Below are 27,675 nucleotides of genomic sequence, written 5' to 3'. Positions count from 1 at the left end.
TCATCTTCAGCAGAGGCATGCTGCAAAGCTCGGCCTCAGGCAGATTTACTGAAGAGTGAGATCTGCTAAGGATGTGCACACTCATTCCTTTTAATTTAAAATGCGTCAGGTTATGTTAGCCTAACAGTCCTCAAACTTTGGCTTAACTGAGTTGACTGAACTTAATACTGACTTTATTTACTTTCTACCTGGTCTCACTTTAAATAGGGATGGACTCAGACTCCAAGCTCACGTATGTGGATGCCTATAGAACATCCCTTCACAAGGGCATAAGATATCACTTTACCATTAGAACTCATGGTTCTATAATGTAACCAGCTCATGGTCACAATGCCTTCACGAAGGCAAATACATGCCATTCATATTTCTACAGCTGCAGCAAACTGAAGCACAGGGTAGCAATGCTAACAGTGTTTCCGGCCTAGCCTGCTGTTGGGCGTTGATATATAAGCACTTGCTTACAGACATATTTTGTGTTGCTTTTAAGCTAGGATCATTGTTCCAGCTACGGCTGTGCTTCAAGAAGGGCCATAAGCAATGTGGGAGAGGGCTTCCCTTAGCTCATACTTGCCCTTAAACCGAGCCCACACAGGAAGCAAGATGCAGTTCAGCCCCATAGCTGAAGATAAACACAGACTCACGTGGAGGGCACACCATCACACCACACTGCATCTGCTCAAGGTTCATACACTTCCTCCCTTTCTGAAATAAAATCTACATATTGCTCACATTTCAGCCCCCCTGCCCTATTCCACGCCACCTCAGAACTTTCCATTCTCTTTCACTCATGAATCACTGAACACAAGCATAATTATATCCAGTGCACGTGCAGTGTTTGACATTTGTTGAGTACATCTCTACCACTGACAACACAAACACATTTCTAATATACATTCAGCCTTTTAGCAGGAACAATACATAAGGTTGTCATGGAGATTAATGAGGCTTGTGGGAGACCCGCCTAGGTGCTTTTAATGCAACAGAAGCAAGCTTACAGTAGTTCATTGTTGGCATAAGAAAAGCTATATTTCCCTCCTGTCATCTTTGTTATTCAACCAGCCTTGTACTGTACTAATTTACTTCTTACATTAAGATGTTCGTAAACTTGCTGAGAAGCACATTTTAATATAAAGATGTAAATAAGTCAGAACATGTTAATATTTAAATAATAATAATGCTTGCAGTTCAGCATCATAATATGGGAACACAAAAGGACAAAGTTAACCTTTGGAGCATCTCCTGCCCGATACTAGCAGATTGGTTAGTCTGATGGTTTTAGAACCATAGGATCATTAACAGTGGAGAAAACCTTGAAGACCATCTAGTCCAAGCATCAACCCATCCCCCACCATGCCCACTAACCCACGCTTTTCAGTGCCACATCAACCCTTTTCTTGAACACATCCAGAGATGGTGACCCCCTTAGCAGTCTGTTCCAATGCCTCATCACTCCTTCCAAGAAGAAATTTTTCCTAATATCCAAACTAAATCTCCCCTGGTGCAACTTAAGGGGAATACTTTAGGGCCATTCAGGTGATGAATGAGGGTTCTGTGAGCTAGAGAAGGCCTTCCAAGGATGGCATTCCAGCTATGGTTTTCCAGTGCTGTTGCCACATTATGCATACACCATAAGATACAGTTTTTCTTTCCAGGAGCACAAGTTGTTGTTTGCCTATACAAGGCATGTTAAACTCTTCATAATTCTGTTCTACAAAATGAGGTTCCCTTATCAGAAGGAGGTAAAGGATTTACTTTTTTCTTAATCAGCTTATTAGCTATTCTATTCATAACATGTCCAGTGTGGTATATATAACCAAGTTAGATTATATGTTGTGTAAGGTGGAACAATACAAAGATGATAACAGATATTCAAAAGGTTATTTATAAGGAAAAACTCACCAATAGGGACACCTTCACTGGGAAATGCCGAGGCAATCTCCACCAGGGAGCAATCTCCAAGAGAAAGGCTGCCTTAGTGGTGGTCAGCCCTTAAATGAGGTCTAGAGGAGCACAGCTCGATTACTCTCATCTGTGCTCCCACAGCTGACCCAACACTTGCCTCAGCTGATTAAACAGAGGTTCAGGCTGTGATTACCAGTTTCCCATACAATGTTGGAAATTACACCAAGCTAAACTTCGACCACGGCTACAGGTTAAGCTCTTGCCCCAAGTACACCATTTCAGACAGACACCTACTCTGAGCTATTTCACCTCAGTAATAGGAAGGCAGCCCTAAGCAGGTAGCAAACACCAAAGTAAAGTGCTTGGCAAGAGCATAGAGGAAGAACCAGGATCTTATCAAGCTTCACCAAAGTGTGAATTAAGTGGGTAGGTATTATTCTCATGCTCCTGACAGGTAGGCTGGAGCTTAATCTGGGTTGGGAGGATCACCCTCCCAGTTTACACACTAGAAGAAATTTGTTTAAGCAGAGTCAGTGTGTGTGCCACTGGCTCCAGGGCTAGTCAGTGGGCAGCTAGCTGCCACTGGGTGTCACTAGGTTTGGACCCAGGGCAGCATGAGACCAATGGAAGTCACCGCTTGTTACCTTTCAAGATACCATCTCTTCAGGCCTTCTTAGAATTCTGTTGTGAATTAAAAAAGCTCACAAAGTCCGATTATCCCATTTCCCTTCCTACTTGCTTAGAAGAAAGAAATGATTGGCTCCACCTGCTCTGGCTGGGATGGAGTTATAGGCAACAAAGGCCAAGTCATCAATACATGTCACTCCTCAGCATTGTACCACACTGTCAGAGGTTCACATTGCTTTTATTTCCTTCAAAAAAGGAGGCTAAGATGTGTTTTAACGTCTTTATTCTTAGATCAAACAATGTCATCACTGAATCGAAGAACGAGGTTACTGGTTGAGATACAAGAGAAGTGTGAGACAAATACGGAAGAGAACACTTCGCAAATAAATTAATACAGAATAATTGTCTTTGCATAGTTCAGAAGTGAAAAGTAGGAGGCAGCGGTGCGCACGTGCTGTGAACTGACACACAACACCACGAAAACCCAAGTTCCTAGATGAACTCTTGTAGCTGCAAATAAAACAAACCAAACCAAAAATACCCCACACCTCAGAGCACTAACGATTAAAACCAGGCAGAAAGAGAACTAATGAGCTCGTGTTTTTTTTCTTTATTCCTGTTGTTGCTGTTGAACAGACCATGCTGCAGGAGTGTTATCTCTACAGGCAGAGGTGCTTTTAGATAATTTGCCTTGGCATCCCATAGCCCGTCATACCCGACTGTGAGGCTCCTTTGTTGCTGCCCATCTGAAGGCCTATTACGTTCTGTCCCTGACGAAGCTGCTCTTCTGAAAATCCTCGTCGATTCTGCTGTGCTTTCCTGTAAGATGCATAAAAAAAACCAAACAAACCATCACAGACACAGTCATTCTGCGTATGTCCAGGTGACTGGGAAAAGCAATCTGAAACTGGCTCGTGTTTACAGCTCCTCCCCTTGTACTGCAGTATTTCATTTGCACCATCCCACTGGATGGACAATACTGGCTGGGCTAATTGCTTTCCTGCTGTTAGAAGAAGTGCTCTCTTCAAACCCACACCACTTCAGTCTTTCGCTGTACTGCCTACTCAAAACCTTCAGGTTCATAGCTTCCCCAGCAACTATGATAGGTAAAATATTTATGTAGTGCTGTGTAAAACACTTGTGATGGAGTTAGTATTTTGTCCTATAGCTCTTAGAAACTGTGGTCTATGGGATCTGATCACTGAGATACTTATCCGTGCTGTAGAACAAATTGATATCCATCTAGAGCAATGGTATACATTCAACTCACTGAGGTAATTGTGAGCGCAGTGTACCCAGAGAAACAAAGGGACAGCAAAGTGGCTTGTTCATTTTCACAAGTGTGGATGATGTTTGCCTGCAGGACAGAACAATTGCCCTGTTGCCATTTCCAGCTCTCTTTCCTTTAAAGCAATAGACTTTGGCTTTTGCACCTGTGTCTTAACCGTATGACAGTCCTTTATCTTCTGCCAAAACATGCTGACCACTTTTGGCATTAGCGGTCTCAAAAGCCATCTAGATCTGGACTCTTTTCCATGAAAATAGCACTGGGAGAAAAATGAAGCATAAAAGTTTGTACTTGATTAATCTTTCATTTACACAAGGTGGGGAAAACAAGTCACTTAGAAGGGGAAGGATCAGTTTGCTGCTGCCAAATAAATGGCAAGAACCTGCAGTCTTAAAGGGAGGGAGGCTTTCAGCCAGCTCCCATCCAGGTACAGTCTCAATCTACCTTTTTTTCCCCCTGGACTTTTCAGTTGTGCTGTGGAGCAAATCAAGAGACAGTTGATAGGTAAGAATGACTGGGGAAAAAAAGAAAAGAAAAAAGACTGCAGAGAAAATCAAAGAAGAGACCAAGGATATGCTAGTAAAACTTGATTGCTTGTATAGTTTGAATCACGTGGTGTTATTTTTACAATTATAAATGCTGCCTTTAGTATGATAGTCTTACAGGTAACAGCAGGTACTTGTGATTTGTTTTTAGGCTGGTGGAAATGGGCTTAACCAAGGCTGTAGAAAAGGAGGTGAGAGCATCTCACACTGCTGCAAGTTGTGTTTAACCTGTTTGCCATCACCCAGCAGCACTCTCTCCACCACCTGTGCAGACAAAGCCAGTGTGCAGACTTGTTAACTTTTCATGCCAACTTTGCACCAGAGCCAGAGGCTGCCAACTCACAGATAACAAGCAGCAGTGCATCCATGAGCCTCACCAGAACACACTGGGAAAGAGCAGCCAGGTCCAATAGAAGTGGACATGCAAGACATAGGCAATGGAAAGTTAAACAGCTTTGCCCAAATGTGGGGGTGTATTGATCACCGCTAATTCCTGCACGGGTACTCTCATTCAATTTAATCTTGAAATGTTTCAGTTTAACTTAAGGTGATTAAGAATTGGACTGAATGCCCTGACTCATGACTAATGCTGGGTGGTGGGGAGGGGGCTCGATCTGCCTGAAGGGATGGTTAAGCTACTTGGAAAGCAGCTCCCAATCTGCCATATGTTATTTCCTTATAGAAATAACAACAGGTTTTCCAAAGGCAGCAGCTATAAAACAGTGTTTCAGGGACTGCAGGATATGCAGGTTGGCTGTCCATGTAGCCCAGACAGTCAGGGAAGGAGGGAGATGATCTTCAATTATGCCAATGAAAACTATCCCATCCACAATTAAGAGCAGAGATGAAAATAAATGTTTCCTTGCATGACTTTGTTATAGTTACATAAAACAAATAAGCTTGTCTGGGTCATGGTGAATTCACATCTGGTTTAAATTAAAGCATGTAACTGGATTTGAGTTTTAAAGCCGGTAATATTCAATAAATAAAAATCTCTTTGTGGACTGTATAAAGTAAATTTCAATGAATGTCATGTGAAGGAGGTATAGGAGCTGACACTTGCTCACCTAAACTTTAAGTCTCTTTTAGCTCAAACAAACAAATTTAGCTTTCTTTTTGCTGATCCTTAACTAATCATCAGAAAATTCAGGGAAACAAATGAGCAGCAGGCAGCACCCTTTTTGTTAACATGCCTCAGCTGTTTCAGCATATGAAATACCCTTGGATAGGGGAACCTCATTTCAATGTTACGTCTGTGAGGCAAGATAACTGTAGGAGGATATCCTTTTCTTTCTGCTCTTCTTCTCAGCCTCCATAAAACAAATGGGGCTTTCTAACAAATAAACATCTTTTTGAAGACAGAGCATTCTTTGCAGATAAGTGGTACTCCACAAGAGAAAAAATGGCTAAGAAAGAAATCCAGTAGGATCCCCACATGCACATACAGATGTCCACACCAAGACAGCTCAGTATAAAGGGGTGCCTGCAGGTGGAACTCAGAGCTGCAGCCATGGGCAAGGTACACTTAGTCCTGGTACCAATAGTGCTTTCCCAGCTCCAGGGCAGGAGAGATGTGAGGTGTGCTGAAGAGGACTACTTGAGAAAAGACAGCAGCATGGAAGCACTGCATCCCTCCCACAGGGCTCCTCCACAGCAGCCTCGGTTTAACTTCAGGCTGATGTAGTTAGGCAGAGGCCAAATGATGCCGGTGAGCTGGGAACTAGTGAAGAGCAGAAAGTGCTGCTGCCTGGTTGGATATTTGATCCCCTTGTCTAGACTCTGAAGAGGAAATCTCTCCACTACAAGGAAATTTTGTAAAGAGTCTTCCTTTCCTTCCCCAGTAAATTTCTTCAAAGGCCAAGAACAGACAGTAATACCAGCTTCCCATGAATGGCAGCTCTGGGAAACTGCGTTTTGGGTGTTACCTGTGAAACCAGGATGGATCCCCTTTGTAGCATCCATCATCCTTGGTGACTGCCAAACTGCCTAGAGCCATTAAGGTTCTCTGCACTGCTGCCATGTCCTTCCCTGGAAAGGCAAACAGCAAAACCAATTTAAGAAATCCTTGCATAACAAATAGCTTGGCACACTGAACAACGCTTTCATCCAATGCATTAACCGCTTCCCTTGGCTACTCCGAAGAAGTACATTAGAAGCACTATAAATGCTATTTTAGAGTTGCTCAAATTAAAATGCCGCCATGCAAAAGATTATTAAAAAGATTATCAAAGGAATGGTGTTAAAGCAAAATTTAACTGTTTGGGAATTTTCAAGTTTCAAAGCTATTTTAATGCTTTCCCTCCTGCTATTTTAAGCTCTTCTAGATAATCCACCCCATTTTGTGCTAAGAAGAGAACATAAAAAGATTGATACTGTGCTCTGTAAAACGTGGCTGAAGGAGAACAATGTGACAAATAACTGTGCTGTACCTCTGCTGCTTCACCTGTAAACTGATCCCATCATATAAACACTGGCAGTTGCAGACAGTCCTCATTGCTGACAGAGACTCGTGGCAGTCCTGGAAAGGACCCGTGCAGATAACTTGGACCAGCCTTTCCAAGATTACCCATCAAATCACTTTTCAAATCCTTCCTACTGGTTTCCCTTCACTGGCTGTCAGAAGTCGATGCTCTTCAGTCGCTGTCATCCAATCCTGACTTACATTACTCTTCCACAGCCTCCCTCCTTACCTTATCACATTTGATTTCTCATTTCAGAATGCCAGTGCTCATCTCCCCTTTAGCCAAGTAAAATTTCCATGCCTGCTCTTCACTCATTGTTAACATTCTTTCATAAACAACACAGAGAGAAAAAGCTTCTCAGGGATAATTTCCTATCTATATTGAGAGGTGATGGACTTGTCTATTACTTGCATAGATGCATGCTTTCCACCTGCTTGAGAATTCACCAAGTTTCCAAGATGGCACCTTGAATTATAAGGCTCATTTCCAAAAGATGTTGCTATTCCTGCTGTCAGTACTTGGTTTTATTTAAAGAAGTAGTACCCGCTCCTCTGGTCTCTCCTTCCAAAATGAAGGCAACAAGTAAATCTTCCTTTTGTATCAACATCTTTCATTTATTTCTCCACTTAATTAAAAACAAAGCAACTCAAACACAAGGACATTTAAAAAACTCTCTAGCAAGAAGTCAGCTTCGCTAGGAGCTGTCATATGCCTTTCCAATGGTGTGAGGTGAATAAGTTTTTGGACATTTTGTTTCATATACCCTTTTTTTTTCCTTCTGAAATGAAAATGGAAATAGGCGTTCAAGGCAAGGCTGGATAGGGCTCTGGGCGATCTGATCATATCAGTTCTTCATATGGGGAAATAAGTTACTCACAAAATCATGTGACGCTCAAGACATAACTAAGATAGCAGACTCCAGAAATGCCTCCTGTGGAACAATGTTAATGAAAAACACTGTAGACCAGCAGGAGTGCACAGGAAAGGAGTTCAGCATATGATGTATAAGTATCGCCCTGCTTACAGGTAGATGAGGCTCGGGGCTCTGGTTCACACAGACCTCACTGCATAAAGCACTGGCTGAGGTGAAGGAGACACCCTAAAGCTGAAAATGACGAGTGGCTTCCAGCTGTGGCTGTCACATAACCCATTACAGCTTACAGGAATCTTCTCTGCAGGGGACCATTGGTACAGAAAACAAATCATCAGCCATCCAGGATCCTCCTGCGCCTGTGTTTGTTAACCAGACTGAGTCAGATGGCTTCTGCTTGAGGGAGGGCAGCTGAGGGTTGGTCTCTCGCACAGGCACGTACACAGGGAGCAGCATGGGGAGGGACGCTTCAAGCTCCAAACAGTAGCAGACGTACCATATGCCTTAACAGATGCCACAAATAACGTCCTTGGGATGCCCATTGTGGTAAGGGAAGGGGATGAGAAGAGACATGGAGAAAGGATTTAAAAGTGAATGAGCTGAATAACGACATCAAGCGCATACACAGATAGAAAAAAAAGGAAAAAAAGAAAAAAGAAAAAAAAAGAAAAAAGAAAAAAGGAACAAAAGACACAAAAAAGAGCAAAAGGGTAGCAAAATATTCCACTGGGCCCCGGGCAACCATCTGGCAGCCTCCCCACACACTCTGTGCTCAGCTCGGCTTCCCTTCTCAGTGGTGAGGGAAGGGGCTGCAAGGCAACTGTGAGTGGGGCCCAGAGCTCCTGCACACACACTGGCCACTGTGAGTCAGGGAATACCCCAGATCTGCTTCATCTCGTGACATCTTGTCCTGTGCAATAGGCCCTGTAGAGAGTCTTGGCATGGCCCATTAGAGGAGGGGGGCCTCAGTCACCTCTCTCCCTTTCTCTCTGGGGATGTGCAGCCAGAAGGCCGCCTTCTCCAGGACCAGAGAGGAAGGGCTCAGACCCACAGAGGGAGAACTGCTCTGAATTATATTTCCAAGACACTTCTTTGTGCAGGCTGGGCTATAACCAGAGTTACATCTGCCTCTTATCTCTCTGGAAACATAGCAGGGAGATATCTGTAAAACAGCAAACATGCTCTCTTGGGCACGGACTAGGAAAGGCTGCTCAGCCTCTCCCTTCCTTTAAGAAGAACCAAAGGAGAGGTGATCCTGTTAAGAAATGCACCAGATGGACTGAGTGAGTTTGAAACAGCCAACTGCAGATTGCGTACTAAAACATTTTCATTAATCACTACTAAGAATCTCAAAGCAAAGAGAAAGCTCTTGGAAAATAATCAGTGAAAGAGAAACTGTTTTATCAGCCACACTTAATTTCCTTTCCATGTAAACATACCTTGATGTTTGCTGTCTGTCTAAACACACTGTGGCCTGGAAGTATTTCATAAGTGTAGGAGTTATGTAATTCTGAAACAGTGGGAAAGATTCTGTCCTTTCTGTCTAGCCAATGCATCAAAGTTCTGATGGTTTGGGCTCAAAACAATACTGATGCTGGAGGTCAGAGCTATGGTTAGGCACAAGAAGCCCTCATGTGATCCCTCCTGTACGCGCTGCTTCACCTCAGCACTCTAATGAGCAGTATGAGGGGTGCAAAGAGAATGTGGGAGTGAGGAGACAAAGATCAGTTTTGGGAAGTCCTAAAACAACAGTGGAGAAAAGTCCTGTACATCTCTCCCCTGGGTTGCAAGTTGTGTTTTGACCTTCTGTCATCGGGAAGTTACCAGCTTTTCCCCTTACATCTTACAGGAATGGAGATGAGCGAAAGAAAGAAAATGAAGAGATTGTCACCAAGGAAAGGAAGATGATCTTCCTTTAAAAGTAAGTCCTTTTCATCATAAGGATTGACATACTGTTCTTTCATTTGCATTATGCAAAACTATTACAAAATGCAGAAGCCTCCAATCAGAAGCACCTGAAATGAGCTAATGTCATCCCTTCTAGTACAGATGGAGCTTATGACCTGGAAGAAACAACCCAGCTCTTACATCCAAAGGTGAGATATGCCCAGTAAACCCAGTACCTGAGAGCCTAGTAATAGTCTGTCAGCACATCCTCCTATTCTAACCTATCTGCAAAGAGCTCCCTCGTGTTTTAAGCCTCAAGCTGTCCCTGAGAGAAGTGATCTCTTCCACGTATCCCAACAGCCTGTGAAAACATATCACAGTGTTTTCACTCCACCTGTGTTCCTACACAAAAGATACTGATTGGCTCTCTCAATAGACTGCTCTCCTTCCACCTTTTCATTCTCACAACAGATTTTTGACCCTTCCAGTTCTCTGCATACCTGCCTTTCGCTATCCTGGCACTGTCTTTGCTTTGAGTCCCTGCATTTTGTCCTGAGAGGTGCAGGATACACACTGCATTTCACAAGAGCACCAGGAAGGGTGCATCACCACAGAGGTGGCAAAAGCAGCCATGCAAACACTCAAATGACTCAGCTCTTCGGCAGCTGCAATGCACAGTGTCCACTATGAGCCTGGGATGGAGAGTGTTCACCTCCACTTGAATATACAGGGCACTCAGATTTTTGCTGTTGCCATAGTGACTTTTCTTGGCAAGACTGTATTGTTGCAGAGAGATGCTCAGCTAACACACTAGCAGTGAGCTCTGCTGTCATAAAGGAGCTCATCTGCTCTACAGAGGCATGTATGCTCCTGGGAATGCGCTTTATGGCTCTAATTTAAGCTTTGCTTATAATTTGAAAACTGTAATAAAAGCTCGTCATCGCAGAATAAGGGTTTCCCCTCTTTGCTCTTAGAAGCTATTTACTTGCAAATAATTAGAATAGAGAGCAGTTGTTTTATTATGTCTGTGGATTTCTGTCAAAATGATGGGCTTTTGGATAACACATGAGCTTGGAAAAGCTCCACTATGCCCTCAGGGTAATATAAATCCCTCAGAGGAGATAATGCACCACCAGAAGAACATGGTAATGAGATAAGGCAAACAGAAACAAAAGATAATTACATTAGAGAATATGCCTTAGACAAAATGCACTATTACAACACATCAAAGCAGAGTAAAATGAAGACTGCAAGCTGACTTCCAGTTTATTATCTTTACCTTCCCATAAATCCACTGTCTGGAAAATATCTGTTGTTCTTACTCCGTAGATTTCAGCAGCTTTTAAGAACTGAGAAATTTGTTCCATCTGCTTGAAAGCCATTTTTGATTCAGAGATCTTTGCAATGGGTTCGTTCCCCTTTGGATGTAAACTGTTTATTAACTTGCATAACAGCTGGAAGAGAAACACAGAAACAAAATGAGAAAGCAATCACCAAACTAGAAGGCAATTTCTGCACATGAAACGATGCTGTAAAATGCTTTCAATATAGACAGTTTCTGTCAGGGACGTAATTCCTTCTATCAGGAACAAATAAGAGATTGATAACAGTCAAAGCATGTTAGAAAGGTATTTGAGCTTTCATTAACCAATGGCAATAGCCTGACTGAATAAATCCTCATCTGCTAGAAGCAACAAAGCAATCACTGGTAGGTTATGTAACAACCGACAGAGAAGAAACCACATGCTCGAGCCAAAAAAATAAGCAACGTCAATTGAAATATTGTTGAAGTCACTTTGGCAGAGAGTCAATGATTAGCGTATTCCTACAGCCCTCTGCAAACAGCAGCATCTGCCTGTTGTTCAATAAACCAAAAGGGTACAACGTTGTAGCCACAGAAAGATTTGCAAGAAGAAAACAGCTTTTCAGCACCTGTCCTCCTTTTTTTCTTTTCCTGTAAACGCTGATTATTTCTTAGAGAGAAAATTATACACCTAATTTTAAAAGCAGATCTCATTTAACTGCATGAAGAAAGGCACCGAAGGAATGAGTCATAGCCATATATAATGTGCATGACTCATAAGAATCATAAGCACAGCACTAATTCCAGTGCCCCAGCAGAATAATTATTTTCTGAGATTAGGATTCACAGGCAAAAGGAAATCAGTCAGATGCTAGGTCACCTCTTTCTGTACTGCCCATGAGCTCTGACCAATCTTGCCGGATGGAGACAGAAAACAAGGACATGTAGTAATATATACTAAGTCACTGCATGCATAAAGATACCCAAGCACAGAGTTAAACAGATAGCTCACCGTTCCATCCATCAGCCAGGTCTGGAAATGCTGCCTTCCAGGAGGAGGGGGTTCGATCTGTTCCTCACACTGCACGATAATCCAGTTCGCCAGCCTAGACTCTAATTCCGGGTCATATTTCTGCTCAATCTTTTCCTGAACTTCTCGGCTTAAGCCATAGCTTGGTCCTCTGTTAGCCATCTCTGGAAGCAGAGCAGAACTTGGTTAGTGGGGAAGGTCTTGGTGCGCAGCTGTCAGGTAGACACCGGAAAATTAGAGAATAAAGGAGAGAGCAGCCTGCCTTATACATTAGGCAGTTGAGCAGATGTTCATCAACACTGAAAGTCACTGTATGGCACTGCTTATAGCTGTTCTGCAGAGCAGGGGAGGGATCAGCGGGGGAATATCATTTTCCAAAAGCATACATCAGCCACAACATTTCTTGCTTTTAAAAGAAGAGGGAAAAACAGAAATACCCTCCCCTAGCCCAGTGACAAAAACAGAAGGTGAAAATGAAGATTTAAAACAAAATAGGTTTCAGAGGGCGGCTTCTGCTGTGATTACAGAGAATATAATAGAGTTCTCAGGTCAATGTTACAAGCTGCCTGCAAATCCAGAAGCGCTTTAAAATTGCCTACCTAATGCTTGCCAGTAAGAAGAAGGTTATACATGGGAGAGCTCCGGGAATCCTTTTGAGATGCAGTCAGGTTCTTCTTCAGCAGAGATGCAGGGATGGATATCCAGATCAGCAACCAGAAAAGCGTCAATGGATTTAAGAGACAGAGGCTGCCACAATGCCCTGCTGCCGCTGCAGCATCGTGGTTTGAAGAACAGTGTATTGATTTGATTTTCCTCACATGTGAGGAGGGTCAGAGCAGGGGCGTTGCTAAGAGCCATTAAAGAGGCCTGCCTCCTCCGTTTCAGCAGGGAGATCTGTTTATCTCACTCATCTGCAGGCTGCTCTCAGGCATGTTTTCTCAGTCCTGTGCTGTTCATCCTGCAGATTCAGCTTTACTCCACCTAGTCTGCATCACCCCAAACTACAGCAAGCATCCCAGCTCCCGATAGTTAGCAATGCGAACAGAGGGGAATGTTTCATTATATACCCGGTTACACAAAGGTAACACAAATTACCACACGTCTCATTTATTTTTAATTGTGAAGCAAAAAAAAACCCCTTTTTTCTCCCTGTTCTGCAGCATGATGCTGGCAGGCTTACAGCATGAAACATAATTTCTCCTTCACTCTCCCAAGTGGTCAAAAAAGTTTCAGTTTGGGGAAAATAAGATAGAAAGCCAATGAAGAGAAAGCAGGCAGCAGAGTGTTACCATCACCCTATCAGTGATATACAATAGGCTACCACATATCATCCCAAGAAAATAACTTGAGCCACTAAAAACAAGGGGGAATCACTGAAAATTAACTACACTGTAAAGCACAGAGACTGTGCTTTCTGTGGGTGTGAGTCAGCATACCTCCAGCAATAGCAAGGGAGTCACGGCCATGTACGGAGGTTTAATTTTGATTGTACCACTGCAGTGGTGGGAGGAAATGAGAAGACAGGAAAGAGAAGAGACTCTCCATCAGATGTCATTTGCACAGGTCTACTCTTTGTTAAACAGCGTCATTTCACTCCAGTCTGAGTTGCATCAGCCCTGCTACGAAACAGCTCCCATTTGGCAAATGAATTGCGATCAGCTGGATCTGAAAGGAGGCTGATAAACCCAAGATGGATTCACAGTCAGCATTACCAGCAAAACTCTTTCTTCTACAGCCTTGAAAAGGAAAGGAGTGCAGCTGCTTGTATATCTGTCTCATAATGGTCTCCTCATCCATTATTTCCTTATTTTAAGACCACAAATTCTCAGATTTATACTGCTCAGGGTGCTCCTGGGCATGAAAGGACTCAAGAGATGAAAAATTTAATAGATGACCTGATTTACCGTTGTCTTCCACAGGCATTTCATTTAGTGCTTTCTCTTCTGTGCACTGGTAGTTTTAAACCCCCATGAAATATTGGATTACATAACTCAGAGCCTGCTACGTGACAAGGCCATTACTTGAACACTTTCCGTTCCAGAGAACACGCTGTTGGATGCAAAGCAAATGTGCAGGACCAAGAGTGCAAACCAGGCCTAAGGACTGGAGTAGGAGCAAATTGCGGCTGCAACAGTAAAATGCAGCACAAGGCAGCTAAGGACCTTACACTCTTTGGTCAGTCCCACAAAAAATAAGAAACTACATTTTGTACTATAAGATCTTTTTGTATTCTTCTGTTTAAAATAGAGCTCCCACGACCGCTTATCTGTTTCTGGTCACATCAGGGTGCTGCGTGCTTAGCAGCAATGGGATTTCACTAAAGCCATGCTTCTTTGCACAAGCCTCTGACCTTCTTTCTGTCTAGGGGGCAGCAGCAGGTAATTGAACCCCTCTGAGCTGCAGAGCAAAGGTCTCTCCCTTCACAGATGCTGGCTCTGCAACATGTTCTCGAGGGATCATTCCATGCCAAGGAAGATGAAAAGCCATCCTGTCCTTCAAGATCAATTTTTAATAAGGCTTTGAAACCCAGGAAAGCTGCAGAAGATTGGAAAAACACCAGACTCATACCAATGTTTTCAAAGCACAAGTAATCAAATTGTAAGCCTGCTATTGTGTCATCGAGCCACAGAAAAACAACGGAATGAGTTTGGCTTGAAAAGAGATAATGATGATACAACTCACCAAGAGCTCTGCAATTCAGCATTAGTGACGGCACACTATTGATCAGGGAGCTAAACTGATTCTGAAGCAACACGACACAGTAAAGAAATTAAAGCTAACTGTAATGGCTGTAATTGAGAAATTAATTATCAGGTGTATTTTCATTGAGTTTGTACAGTTTCCAGGCCTGAGCTATTCAGTGTGTTATCAGCAAACACAAAAGCAGCCCAAACTCTTAGTAACATAAGCTTCACAAGCTTCAATGGCTAAACAACAAAAATAATGAAAACTCCTTGAAAACAGTCTACCTGGAAGCGGATAAAATGGTGTCTCAACATAGCCAGAGCCAGGAAAGTGCTTTATAGACTGTAGCACTGTTCTGCGGAGCAGCAGATGCTGAAGTGCAGAGGGTGTTGGAAGATCACCAGGTGGGCACAAGCTCTGGGTAAGACACTGTGACCAAAGGATTCCACTGAGCAAAGTGAGGAAGGTGCAGCAGCAATGAGAAACACTACAGCTGGTTCGGACAACCACTACCCACAGAAAGTGCTGAAAGAATGCAGGAAATTCAAATAGTCACTCCAATGACCAGGGGACTGAAAAGGGGACTTTGCAGTAAATAGGGAGTAAGAAGAATTACCTGCTTAGCTCACCAAAACTAGAGGAAACAGCAGGCACACGTTGTTTCAAAGCAAAGGAGAACTTAAGTTTCTTCTCTTGGACAGATGCATACAACAGACTGATGGTCAGAATCATGACATGGAAGAAAGGGTCAGACTTTCAGCAGCAAAGGCATTACCATTAGAACATCCCACTTACAGTTTCAAATAGGTTTTATCTCATTTATTTTTCCTTGGTAACCCAAGGTTGGAACTTACAACTAAAACAGAATTCTATTTAACGAATGGAGATAGAGCTTGAAGACTTGTAATGCCTGTAAACCCCACGGTTCATCTTATGCTTCAAATAATACAGATAATCACAATGTTCCAAGTTTCAAAATCTTCATAAATCTGTGAATGGCTGCCAGCAATGGTAAAGCCAACATTACTTCCCTCACTGCCCATGTTTAGACTCATAGCTTTCAATGCCTTTTAACTGGGACACAAAGAGAAAAGTATACCTTGCTTTCCCAAAAAGCAACCCTCAACTTTTGTTAGATTTGCTCTTTGTCAATTCATTCCATAGAAAGAGTCCGGTTGTTTCAGCCATCCCCAGCTGCTGTCTGTCAAAAGTATGATGGATCAACTCCTATCAGATAAAGCAATCCAGCAATTAGAATTAAAATTAAAAAATCCCTCAAATACACATTCTCTTCTTACTATTAGTGATTTCACTTTGCTGTTAGGGACTTCAAGAATTAGCATCTGAGGAGGAGAACACCCTGGCACGTGTTCTGCCCTGCAAACCGTGCTCAGAACAGAAGCAATGCAAAGGATCCTCCTAAGGCCCAACCAGCCCCAAGACAGCCCATGTCCCCCAAGTACTGCTTTCCCAGGCAGAAGGCCTGGGTGGCCCATTAACATCCCTTTAGCCCTCAGGCGTGCTGCTCCCCAGCATACCTTTACCCAGAGGCAGCACCTGCTCCCAGCCAACAGGCAGCACTGACCTTCTCACATTGCCACGTGGGAGGCAAGCAGGCCTCTTGGTGCAGGTCAGAAGGCTCAAGAAGAATACAACCTCTGAAGTGTCAGTCTAAAAACAATTTAAATCTGTATTTTTGTTTCAGAACCAAGCGACTGGAAGTTTTAGCAGCTGCCATTTGCTTTTTGTTTCAGATATAAGCATAGAGCCAGCCAGAGCTCCTTGCCAAACAAAAAGCAAGGCACTGCAGCAGGCTGGGAACATGCCTTTTCCTTGCGAGCAGATCACAAGTCACAGCTACCAACCATACAGAGGATAACCACTTCTCTTTAATAAGGCAGAAGCACTGGACCGTGTAACATAGAAATGCAGGGCTTGAAAGAGAAATACAAGGACAAGCCTACAACAAGGCTGCAATAGGTCCTGTAATTTAGATTTATGCCTAACATGTCCAAGGCTCTAACTTTTTTTTTTGTTCTGAAGGACAGTCAGCTGAATAAGAGCCAGCAGTGTGCCCAGGTGGCCAAGAAGGCCAATGGCATCCTGGCTTGTATCAGGAATGGTGTGGTGAGCAGGACTGGGGAAGGGCTATTAAGTACTGGAATAGGCTCCCCAGGGAGGTTGTTGAGCCACCACCTCTGAACGTGTTTAAAATCTATCTGGATGCAGTGCTCAGGGACATGATTTAGCAGAGGGTTGTTAGAGTTCAGGTAGTATGGTTAGGCTGCGGTTGGACTTGGTGATGTCTAAGGTCTTTTCCAACCCTGGGCTATTCTGTGATTCTATAAATACATACCGAACAGAGATGAGATGCTGCAGCAACGAAGTCAACTGGATGAACTGACCTACGAGGCCATAAAGCTTTAACATAATTGTTTACTTTCTTTTTTTTTCTTTTATAAATAATTCTGAAGTGGAAGGCACAACTGAGTAACACTTAACAATCAGCTTCACATCTTAGTATTCCCCAAGGCAGTTTTCCTTCCGCTCTCGCACTCGTTCAGAAAATGCTTTAGCCATCTATGGCGGTACAACCAGAGCACTAAAAACATGAGAGCAGCTGTGAACATCACTAGTTGAAAGTTGATATGAAAATCAGTGTACCATACATCTCTTTGTTCCATGGAGTAACCATGTCCAAGGGAAAGCACGTAATCAAAATTAACATAAGAAAGAAGCAGCAGGAGGCAGTTCCTCTCTCTCAGGCCTGTCCAGCTAGGATGTTTTTGTACTCAGTGTTTGTGCAAGAGAAAATAAACTGCCTACACTGGACCTATATGGTACACTTCATAACATGGAACTCAAGCAAGAAAGAAAATAAGAGGCTGCTGCATGTACTACAAATCCGAACAACAGAAGGCACAGAACAAGTGGAATACAAGACAAGATAAGAAGTTACATTAGCACAGCTCAATAAACAGAGGCTAAGAGCACTTGCCTGATAGGAAACCAGTTTAATATGCTTTATAGACTTTTTCAGTACATAATGGTCTATTGCAGGGCTTAATCACACACTCACGCAAACAAATCCACCACTTCCCTCCCTTCAGAAAACAGAATAATCTGTGGTTTCACACCATTCAAGTAGCTCCACAGATTTTCCTGCAGCAAATTGGGAACAAAAATATCTTTAAGGAGCAGGGACAACTGAAGTCAGGTGGTTAATGCTTCTGTTTCTTTTGGTGACATCTATCACTTGCTTCTTTGGTATCATATGGTAATCAAGCTTCTGTGACTTGCTATAATAAAGGCTTTTTGTTACTTACTCATGAAACTTGATTCCTTGGCGGGAGTTAATGATCTGTATGTTAAGCTTTACATAGAAGAAAAACACCCCAGGTGCTTATTCAGTGAGTACTGCTTGATCAAGATCAACAAGATGCTCTGTTTGTGTCCAGAGCTTCCATGTACTGTGGCAGCTGTATCACTCCCAGCATCTGTATAACACTCAGTGATGGACGAGGCCAGAAACCATTTTCAGACCTGCTGAAAGTGAAGGATAATGAAGACGCTAACAGCTTAACCTACGGGTACTAGCAAAAATCATTAAGGATAGATTAAGGTACTCAGAGAAAACCAATGCTCCAAGAGCCACAAGACAGAGCTGTTTACATTGATAAATCTGAAAGCATAAAAGACCCCGTTTAAATGTGCATAACACACATCCATAAAATACACTTTGTACTTGGCAGCAAATTAGATGTATGTAAAAAATAAAGAGGCTAACAATTCATTACAAAAGATTCCTCTTCCCAAATGCGTGATACCCTAGTTTAATAGAGCATTCCCACAAAAGTTTATTTGTACTTATTTTTTACTTAGTATACTTACTTTTAAACATGACTAACATTGAAAACAATTCACTATCCAGACATCTACTGGCAAAGATGAAGGAGATGCCACATGCAGTAATTCTGGGGACAGATACAGGATAGAAAATAAAATGACAACACTCTAACATACAAATATTGCATTACTTAAGATTGTCAAGACTTCCTGAGAGGTCAAGAGCTGGCCATGTGTAGGATGTAAATCTCTGGTTTCAGGAGTGCTACAGCATTTGGAAAGCTATGCCATAATGTTGTTTTCCTTCAGACTTTCTGTTATTGCAATTAGCAGCAGAGCTTTGACAACATCAGCATGGCAACAGAGAACGTGTTGGAGCTTATTGGTTATCATCTATCCCTTCTTCCTGGCATCTGAACATATGCTGGCAGTGATCAAAATGCTGGCAGTTTCCAGCATGAACACAAGGATAAATGCAGTGCCTGCAATGAGAACAGAACTATGGTGGTAAATTCAGAGGAAAAAACATCTGTCTACAAAAAGTCTGCCTCTTCGTATGTATGGGAATACATACCGAATTAATAAAGTGGTAAGGGAGTACAGAGAGGGGCACTAGTGTTCACTGATTCTCAACACACTGTCTGGAATACTATCTCTATTAAGGAAGTACAACCCGTCTTTGCATTTACACTGTACATAATAAGTTGGGGCTGTAACTGTAAAGAAAATGACAACACTAACCGCCATTTAGCAAGGAGAAAGGTAAAGAAAACAGGCAAATCAACCAAACAACTAGCACAAAAATACCCCTATCATTACCCTTTGGTAACGCTGACATTAAGGCAACTGATGCTGCAATTTCATATCCTCAACAATTATGCTCACCCGCCTTCTCTCACCAAAAAGCCGCTATAAGAGAACAGCGGATAGACAAAAACACACTCTCCAAAGCACTCACACAACAGCCCCTTTCACACCTGTTTTCCACTGTCTTGCTCAGAGGAACCACAACTACTACAGTTGAACTGAATGTTTATAGGCGTAAGCCTCAATTCAAAACCAACCAACCAACAAAACCCTAAAAGACACCCATCATAATTGCTAATTTTAGGCCTTAATTGACATTAACTATTCCTGAATTCCTGCACTGCACCTTTTTCAGCTTTTTCTTCTCTTAAGAAACAAAGCAATCTAACTGATGTGACAGAAACACAATTAAAGAAATAATCATGGGTAATCGACAAGCAGAAAGTTTTGAATCAACTTAATCCTGATTTCCCTCCATCTTCATAACTCACAAAACTTTTATTATGTGCAACAGTCCCATGAGTACACATAGATGGCAAGTGCTCAACAATACATAAACACACTGAGCCTTCAGGATGGAATGGGCTGAGCAATTTGCACATGTTGTCTTTGCTCATTTTCCTCAAAAGTACATCTTCAAGAGGTTGGAAAGCTCCAAAACTTAAGGAAGACATGAAATCGCTGACTTTACACCAAGATCATGTATTATTCCCTTAAAAGTAGTCCCATAAATTATTTCTTAAGAAAGACATGAAGAGGTAAGTAGTTCTCATGAGCATATATAAAAGAGTTCTACCTGTACTTTCAGGCTGCGTGTCCTTAAGCTCTTAAAACCTTTGCAACAGGAGCGGGGGCATTCATCTTTCTTAAGCTTAGTCTTAACCTACTATAAGGGAATCCCAAATTAACACATTCCTTATGCATCACCCGAAGCGCACTATCAGGCTGTGCCTTTCATTTCACAATTTAAACACTGCTTAAGAACACTGCCATCAGTTATGAGGAAGCTGTTTACTTCACAGTGTTTGCTATTTCTAACATAAGTAACTTTAGTAAACGCTTATACTGTGCACTGCCTTGCACAGGTGGATGAAGTACAACAACATTATAGCAAAACGACTGTACTGAAACAGCATAAAAAAACATGGGAGATTGAAGCTGTACTATACAAGGTCAGCAGTAACAAAACTGAAGGAATATTTCAGTACAAAAGGGTAGGAAGCTCATGGGAAAAAAAAGAGATTTAAGAGGTAAAGCAGAGGTTCTACATCCAGCACTTCCTTACATTTTGGTCTATCTGTACAAACGCAGCATTAAAAAAATACCTGTATTTACGAAACAGAGGTAAGGAAAGAGCAGACTGAGCTCCGCTCCTACTGTGATAGTCACACTGCTAGAATAATCTCATTAAGAACAGCGTTTCTGCTACTGATGGAAAAGAGTCAGGTGTAGGCTTCATCTATTTATGCTGCTCTGCAGATTATGTTAGCGTTGCCAACTTGTCAATTAAATCATCGACAGTATTCACAAGAAGTTTTGTGTCTTCCTTCTCACTCATTCGATGCTGGCCAGTTTTGCGGAGAATAACATCCACATCTTTGCTCAGAACACGATCAGCGACTTGCATAGAGATCTGCCAAGGGACATCACTATCCTTCATGCCGTGGATAAGACGGATGGGACACGTTACAGGGATAGGGCTATTTAGCAGACAGTGATTTTCTGCTTCTCTAATGAAGTCATAGGTCAAGGAGTAATATCCTTCCTCGTTATGCTTCGTTGGAAACTTCCATTCACCTTTCTCTTCTATTTCTTTTTGTGCCTGTAAAAAGTGCAAAGTATACAAGACAGAAGTTACTGTGGGTTTTTTTTAGAATGTTTTGATTTATTCCTGCTCTAAACTCACTAAAACTTTGCCCCTTGAAAGCATGATCCTATTCAAAATATATACAGTTAGCTGAATAGGATTCAACCCAATTTCAATGCAAATATAAGATATTTTAACACTGAAATCTAATAAGACTGTTGAACTACAGCAATCTGACTTCACATCCCATATGCCACAGTAACATAAACATACTGTAGATTCACACCAGCATCACAGTAGAAGCACAGTATTTTTCAGACACTTCAATAATCATAAATTTTCTGCTTACCTCCACCACAAACATAAAGAAATACTGGGAAGTCTTGAAGGGAAAGTACAGCTTGAACAACAGAATTTTTTTCAAGCGTTTACCTTGCCAAATGTTTTGATTGCACAACAGACAACCATCAGCTTTACCTCAATGGAAAGCCTCTTAAAGGCTGTTACAAGATGGTCTGCTGCTACAGCTACTCCAACTAGAGCAGCTACTTTATCAGGGCGTGCTATCGCGGCATGGAGCATCAGCCATCCTCCCATGCTGGAGCCCACCAGAATCTTAAAAGAGAAGAAATCAGATGTTATTTTATAGGAAACAGATTTTATTTTCTATTTACAAAGTGTCGGCTTTCATCTCATTTAACTACTTAAACCTTGGACATAATCCTGCTGTCCTTACCCAGGCAGAACTGTTGTCACCTCCAGTGGAAATTTTGCCTGAGTAAGCACTGCAGAATCTGGAATGTTATTACTCTTTCTGTTTGACACGGCTGGCTATTGCTCTCTGAGACTGAAACACTGCAAACAAAATGAGAGTTGAAACAATTCAGTATCGCTTCCATACTTTTCTTAAAATAAAGGCCCATCACAAAGGCTCTGTGCTGCAAGAGGTCAACAAAAGCAACTCAGAATATAAAATGTTTTTCAAATACAATAGTAGGTTTTTCTGGGATGCAGACTGACTTTCTGACGGTCATTTCAAAAGTAAATGAAGAAGCCAAACACCATTTCTGCTCGCTTTTGTTAAGCTATTTTATTATATAGAGCATCTTAACTTCCAACATTCCTGCAAATCCTTCAGTTAGTGCATCAGCAGTGGGACAAAGCCTCACTCTTCCATGAGGAGAACTGCAAAGCACTGAACAGCTCCTTGTCATCATCATCATCATAGAATCACAAGGTTGGATAGGATCTACAAGATCATCTAGTCCATCCATCCTCCCTTTACCACACCTACAGAAAAACCCCTAAACCATATCTCCTAGATCCCTATCCAGACACTTCTTGAATACTGCCAGGGATGGCGACTCCACCACCTCCCTGGGCAGGCTTGTCCCTCATTAGGTGGAACCTCCTCCACAAGCCTTTCCCAAACCTCTTGGGACCGGGCCAGGGCTCATGTAACCTAGTGCCAGTGACAGCTCTGCTCTACTGAACCATCTCCTGCCAACCCACGCCTTCACAAAGTTGTGATCGACCTATTTGCAAAAGAAGCCCTACAAATAATGTCATTTCAAATAGGCCTGCTTGACAGCTAGCAGGTGCAAACTGTTAAACAGAAGCTACTCTAGGCAGGATCTACTACAGTGTATTTTTCATTACACAATATTCCACCTTCAGGAAAAAAAAAAAAGTTTTCTATTTAAGGATGAAATACAACCTGTGGTCCATCTGTAAGTTCATCCAGTATAGACAGAACATCTTTCCTCCACTTCCCAATCGTACACTCCTCAAAGTTCCCCTGTGAACTTCCACATCCTGTATAATCAAATCTGAAAAAGCAATCATCAAAAAGTTGTGGTACTACCTATACAACACAGAAACTAAGCAGCATTGCTGAACACAAATTAAACAGAGGACAATATGCTGCACTGCATATTTTCTTCCTTGGTCCCACATATCACTAGCAACGTTAAGTCACATGAAAAGAAGTTTATATACATTAACAACTATTCAATCACTTCACGTAGCCACGTCCAAATTTATCTGGGTGTTTCCCAAACAAGGAATCTGACAAATTCCGTTACAACTAAAAAACCAACATACTTCAATATGAAAGGTACTTTAGAAGTGTGAAAGCTCTTCTAAATGCTATATGTCGTCAGGAAGACTTAGAAAGCTCAGCATTCAGCTGGAATAATCAAAACACATTACGAAGCATGTGTATGTTTCTCTACAGTGACAGAAGGCATGGGACAGCTCAGTTCAATTCAGCAATTAAAAACCACGCTTACAGTCATAATTTAGAAACAGAATAGTATTCCACATGCTAAAATGAACATTTCTAAATGTTTTCTTTCTTTTCCTTTGTTGTCCCCTTAGCTTTAACATGCAACACTGGCCAGACCACAGAAATTTAGACAGATTTCTTTCAAGATACATTGTCCTGACATACCTCAGCCCAACAGACTGAAGTTCTATGTCTGAAATGCAAGGGAGACACTCATTAGCTTGCATACAGAACAGCAAACACTTCATATCAAACACCCAACTCTACATATGATGCCTATTTCATATTCTCAAGAACAACGCTTCTATGTACCTGACAAAGGCATGACCTAGAGAGCTGCAGAAATCTTCAAGGGCAGTTGCTTTCTGACCATTCATATTTGACTGGAAGCCTGGAAGGAAAACAACCCCTGGATTCCTGCCTTTCAGCTTACGGTAGGCTAGATTTGGTCGATCTGGTCGAGTAAGAAAGCTGACTGATGACTTCCACCTGCAAACTAATAAAGAGAGCTATGAAGTACCACTGCCAAGACAGCTCTGGCAGAAATAATAGCATTTTATAAAATGAGAATTCAGTAAATATATGTATGTTATGTGAAATTACAGTACTTAGGCTCAGGAGAAAAGAAAAATAGAATTGTCTTCTATACTCTTCAATACCGTAATGTAATGATTTGAAGGCACTCAACAGTAACATCAGTCATGTAAAGAGTCCACTCAGCAACGAACAAAGTGGCGGACAGAAACCGAGCACTAAGATATTCTATGCTTCATCTGTCCTCACGTTGTATATCATCTGGAATATTTACTTATTGCTCATAAAATGACAGCTTCTTCATCAGCTTAACTTAGTTGTGTGTGTGTTTGAAAGGTGAATGTCAAATAATTTCCATGCTGAACCTAAAGCACCGCATGCGATGAAATATATAACACACATAACACACAGCCTCTCTCACCGTGCCACTCACGGCTATTGCTGCTTGAAGACTATTGTCAGTAACACTGAAAATTAGCAGGGTGATAAGCTCTGAGTCAAGATCCTCAGAACTGTTTCATCTTAACAGCACTCTCTTCCTTAGACACAAAACACAGGAGGTTAAAAAAAACAAAGCTGTGTTTTCTGTAAATCCAGAAAAAAAAATGTATTAAATACAACTCACATGGAGAAAGAGTTGACTGTTGTAGAAATATACATTTCTCATGCATCTCCTAAAGAGGCAAAGATCTGCTGAACTCAGCAGCCAGTTGTACCTCTACTGTGGATGAAGATAAGTGGTTTGTAGAGGCTTTATAAGGAATTAATCCACTCTATTATCCCTCTCAGCAAGATCATGTGTTAAACTGAAAGCTTGGGCAAGACTTCTGATAAGACTCTAACCCTCTTAATCTTTAGATTAGAGGAGGACTGGTTCTTGAATACTATTAACCAACAGTGGAGGACAAAAACTACACAACCCCCCAAAAACACATCAGGACACCTTGGTGGTATAACTGCTGGTCAACACACTGCAAAAACCAGCCTTGAGAATGCCACAACACGTAGCTATTCTATTGCTTCCTCTCACAAAGATATTATATTCAAGCCTTTTATCTCAATTTGCATGTGCATGAGTAAAAGAGCCATTTTATCTCTCATAAAAAGATGGGACAAATCTTTATCCCACTGATGCACGAAGTGGAATAGACACCACATTTGTTTAGATACATTCACACTATGCACTGTCTCTATCAGTAAGGCAAACAGTTCTTTGCCTGTCAGTAAGAGATGCACCACTAACTGCTAAACTTCATAGAAAGAAGTGAGGAGTATGTTGCTCCCATAGGTACTCATAACCATCTTCCAGACCATTACATTTCCATCCTAGCATCCTACAGTGCTCCAGAACTGACCTCAAGCTGCCTAAGGCAAGGCAGTTTAAACTGAGCCACAAGAGAATTAAACTCCATGAATGAGTCCCGTGCAATCCGCGAGTTACTGCACATGCACCAGCAGCAATCTGAACTCAAATAATCCAAAAGCCTATAGAAACCACCTCAGCCAGACAACTACAATGCATACTTCCCTGGAGTCACATACTAGGACTTCTCTTTCAGCAGCTGAGAACATAATTATCTGCACAGCTACCCCAGTACTTTCTTCTCCTTATTTCATAGAATCATCACCGTTGAATCACTGAAGACCACTAAGGCTATCTAGTTCAACCATCAGCTCCTAAACATGCCCGCTAACCATGTTCCTCAGTGCCACATGCACACAGCTCTTGAACGCCCCCAGGGATGGTGACCCCACCACCTCCCTGGGCAGCCTGTGCTAATGCTTCACCGCTCCTCCTGAAACGTTTCCTAATGTCCAGCCTGAACCCCCCCTGCTGCAACATAAGGCCATTCTCTCTCATCCTATCACTGTTATATGGGAGAAGAGGCTGACTCTACCTTACCACGTCCTCCTTTCAGGCAGCTGTAGAGGGCAATAAGGTCTCTCCTGAGTCTCCTCGAGACTGAACAATCCCAGTTCCCTCAGCTGCTCTCCTTAAGACTTGTGCTCCACACCCTTCACAGCTTTGTTGCCCTTCTCTATACACACTCCAGGGCACTGATGTTTTTCTTATAGTGAGGATCCCAAAACTGAACAGAGTACTTGAGATGCGGCCTGACCAGAGCTGAGTACAGGGGAACCATCACCTCTCTGCTCCTGCTGGCTGCACTATTTCTGATATAAGCCAGCATTCCGTTAGCCGCAGCCACCCGGGCACTCAGCCGGCGCACACTCCGCTCTCAATAACACCCCCAGCCCCTTTTACCCCGCGCAGCTTTCCAGCAGCTCCGCCCGCAGCCTGCAGCAATGCACGCGGCTGCAGTGCCCCAAGCGTGGGACCCCCCAAAGGAACACATCCACCCCCTCCTCTTCGCGCTTCCTCAGGCAGCGAAGCGGCTCCATTCCCACCCCAGGAAACGGCGACTAGACACCCCTATCTCGCCCGGGCTGGTGGCAAAGGAGCGCCAGCAGGGCAGCCCCGGGGCCCCTCCTTACCCGGGAGCCCCAGAGCCGCGCTCAGCAGCGGCAACCCCAACAGCGGGACTGAGGCGCGGCCACCGCTTCGCCGCAACCCCAACGCCGCCGCCATGTCCGCATCCACGCGCATGCGCCTCCGCGGCGCTGAATGGCGGACGCTTGAGGAGGGGCGTCCGACGCTTCATGGGCTGCTGTGGTGAGCGGGTGCAGTACGGATATCAGGGCTGCCCCGGCCGAGCTGCGTTTTGTCGAGACCTGGATGTAGCTCGTAGACCGATAGCTCTGGAAATAAGATGTTTGAATAATAAACCTTTTCAGTTGTCACGTCCTTTTAGTCCTTCACTCGTTCATTCATTTAATGGTGAAATCGCAGATTGAATTTTATCTCTCAGAAGGGAGTTGAAACAGCAGTACTAACATCAATTTAATGGCTTTCTATTTCAGTCAGGCTCTGGATAATTAGCCATAGAGAGTGAAAGACTGGATGATGTTGTTTTAGGAATGTGAAACGCTCTGTAATTAAGCAAACCAAGCAGATAAGAGCCTCTTTGGAACGAAGGACAATGGCTGAAACTGAAATATGGAGGGCATGGCCGGAGGGTGATATCACACTCCCCCAAACTCACCATGTGCTTACCATGGTGGAAGCAACCACCAGGTGGCTGAAAACGTATCCCATACTCCACACAACTGCCCCAAATCCTATCCTGGGCCTTGAAATGCAAGTCTTGTGGTGACAAGGCACCCCGGAACAAGCTGAGTCAGGCAATAGGATGCGTTTCCAAAATAACCTCCTGGAAGCTTTAAGCCAAGGAGCGTGGCACTGAGTGGGTATATCACATGTGCTATCATGCACCGGCCTCTGGGAAAGTCAGACAATACAATGAACTGTCAGGGCCTACACTGAGGACAATCATTACTATGGTTGTTGTGTGCCTTATCAACAGTACTGCAGTAAGAACCACCCAGATTAAAGAATAATGAATTCTATTGGAACCAGAACTATATCCCAGCATGCAGTAGACCAACACCATCCATCATTCCACCTGCCCTGAGAGACTTTTATGGCAAGAGACTATGGAGCCCAAAGTCATGGACTAGCGAACTCCACGGACATTACAATGGGATGGCCTGTAGACCACAAGAATGCTATGTGTGTTTATACATCAAAAAGCAAGATAGGTGATGGCAGTTAGTTGGGATGTATGGGAAACTGTGGGACCACGCAACATTTCTTGCACAAGTGTATAAAATAACAAAAAGACAAGCAGAAACGCATCAAGAATGGAGCGAACATTTAAAACAAGTGTATTTTT

General features: G+C 42.8%; 2 protein-coding genes across 2 annotated transcripts; both read right to left on the bottom strand.

Moving 5' to 3' along the window:
• Positions 1 to 2,795: 2,795 nt before the first annotated feature.
• TAGLN3 (transgelin 3) lies at positions 2,796 to 12,946 on the bottom strand. Its single transcript, XM_072340076.1, has 5 exons — positions 12,515 to 12,946; positions 11,898 to 12,079; positions 10,862 to 11,036; positions 6,288 to 6,390; positions 2,796 to 3,348 (listed from the first exon to the last, which is right to left on the bottom strand). Exons 2-5 carry the CDS (start codon positions 12,075 to 12,077, stop codon positions 3,207 to 3,209), a joined length of 600 nt encoding a protein of 199 aa, XP_072196177.1. The 5' UTR covers positions 12,078 to 12,079; positions 12,515 to 12,946; the 3' UTR covers positions 2,796 to 3,206.
• A 7,303-nt stretch (positions 12,947 to 20,249) lies between these two features.
• On the bottom strand, positions 20,250 to 26,577 carry ABHD10 (abhydrolase domain containing 10, depalmitoylase; the record flags this gene model as incomplete). The annotated part of the gene is made up of 5 exons (XM_072337650.1): positions 20,250 to 21,075; positions 21,538 to 21,675; positions 22,778 to 22,889; positions 23,660 to 23,836; positions 26,378 to 26,577. Coding segments are annotated over 5 exons (969 nt in total), but the record flags the coding sequence as incomplete, so codon positions are not given.
• Between the last annotated feature and the right edge of the window lie 1,098 nt (positions 26,578 to 27,675).

The sequence above is a fragment of the Excalfactoria chinensis genome, chromosome 1, assembly GCF_039878825.1.
Source record: "Excalfactoria chinensis isolate bCotChi1 chromosome 1, bCotChi1.hap2, whole genome shotgun sequence".
In the NCBI taxonomy this organism is placed as follows: domain Eukaryota; kingdom Metazoa; phylum Chordata; class Aves; order Galliformes; family Phasianidae; genus Excalfactoria; species Excalfactoria chinensis.
The sequence above is the reverse complement of the archived record's forward strand: the minus strand, read 5'-3'. Positions and strand labels throughout refer to the sequence as shown.

Bases quoted from the DNA above. Each gene is read 5' to 3' on its own strand.
- TAGLN3 (XM_072340076.1), bottom strand. From the start codon at position 12,077: ATGGCTAACAGAGGACCAAGCTATGGCTTAAGCCGAGAAGTTCAGGAA. The intron at 6,391-10,861 runs GTAAAGATAATA...TTGCCTTTCCAG, and splicing joins GACAGTGGATTTATGGGAAG to GGAAGGACATGGCAGCAGTG. The intron at 3,349-6,287 runs GTAACACCCAAA...TGCATCTTACAG, and splicing joins GATCCATCCTGGTTTCACAG to GAAAGCACAGCAGAATCGAC.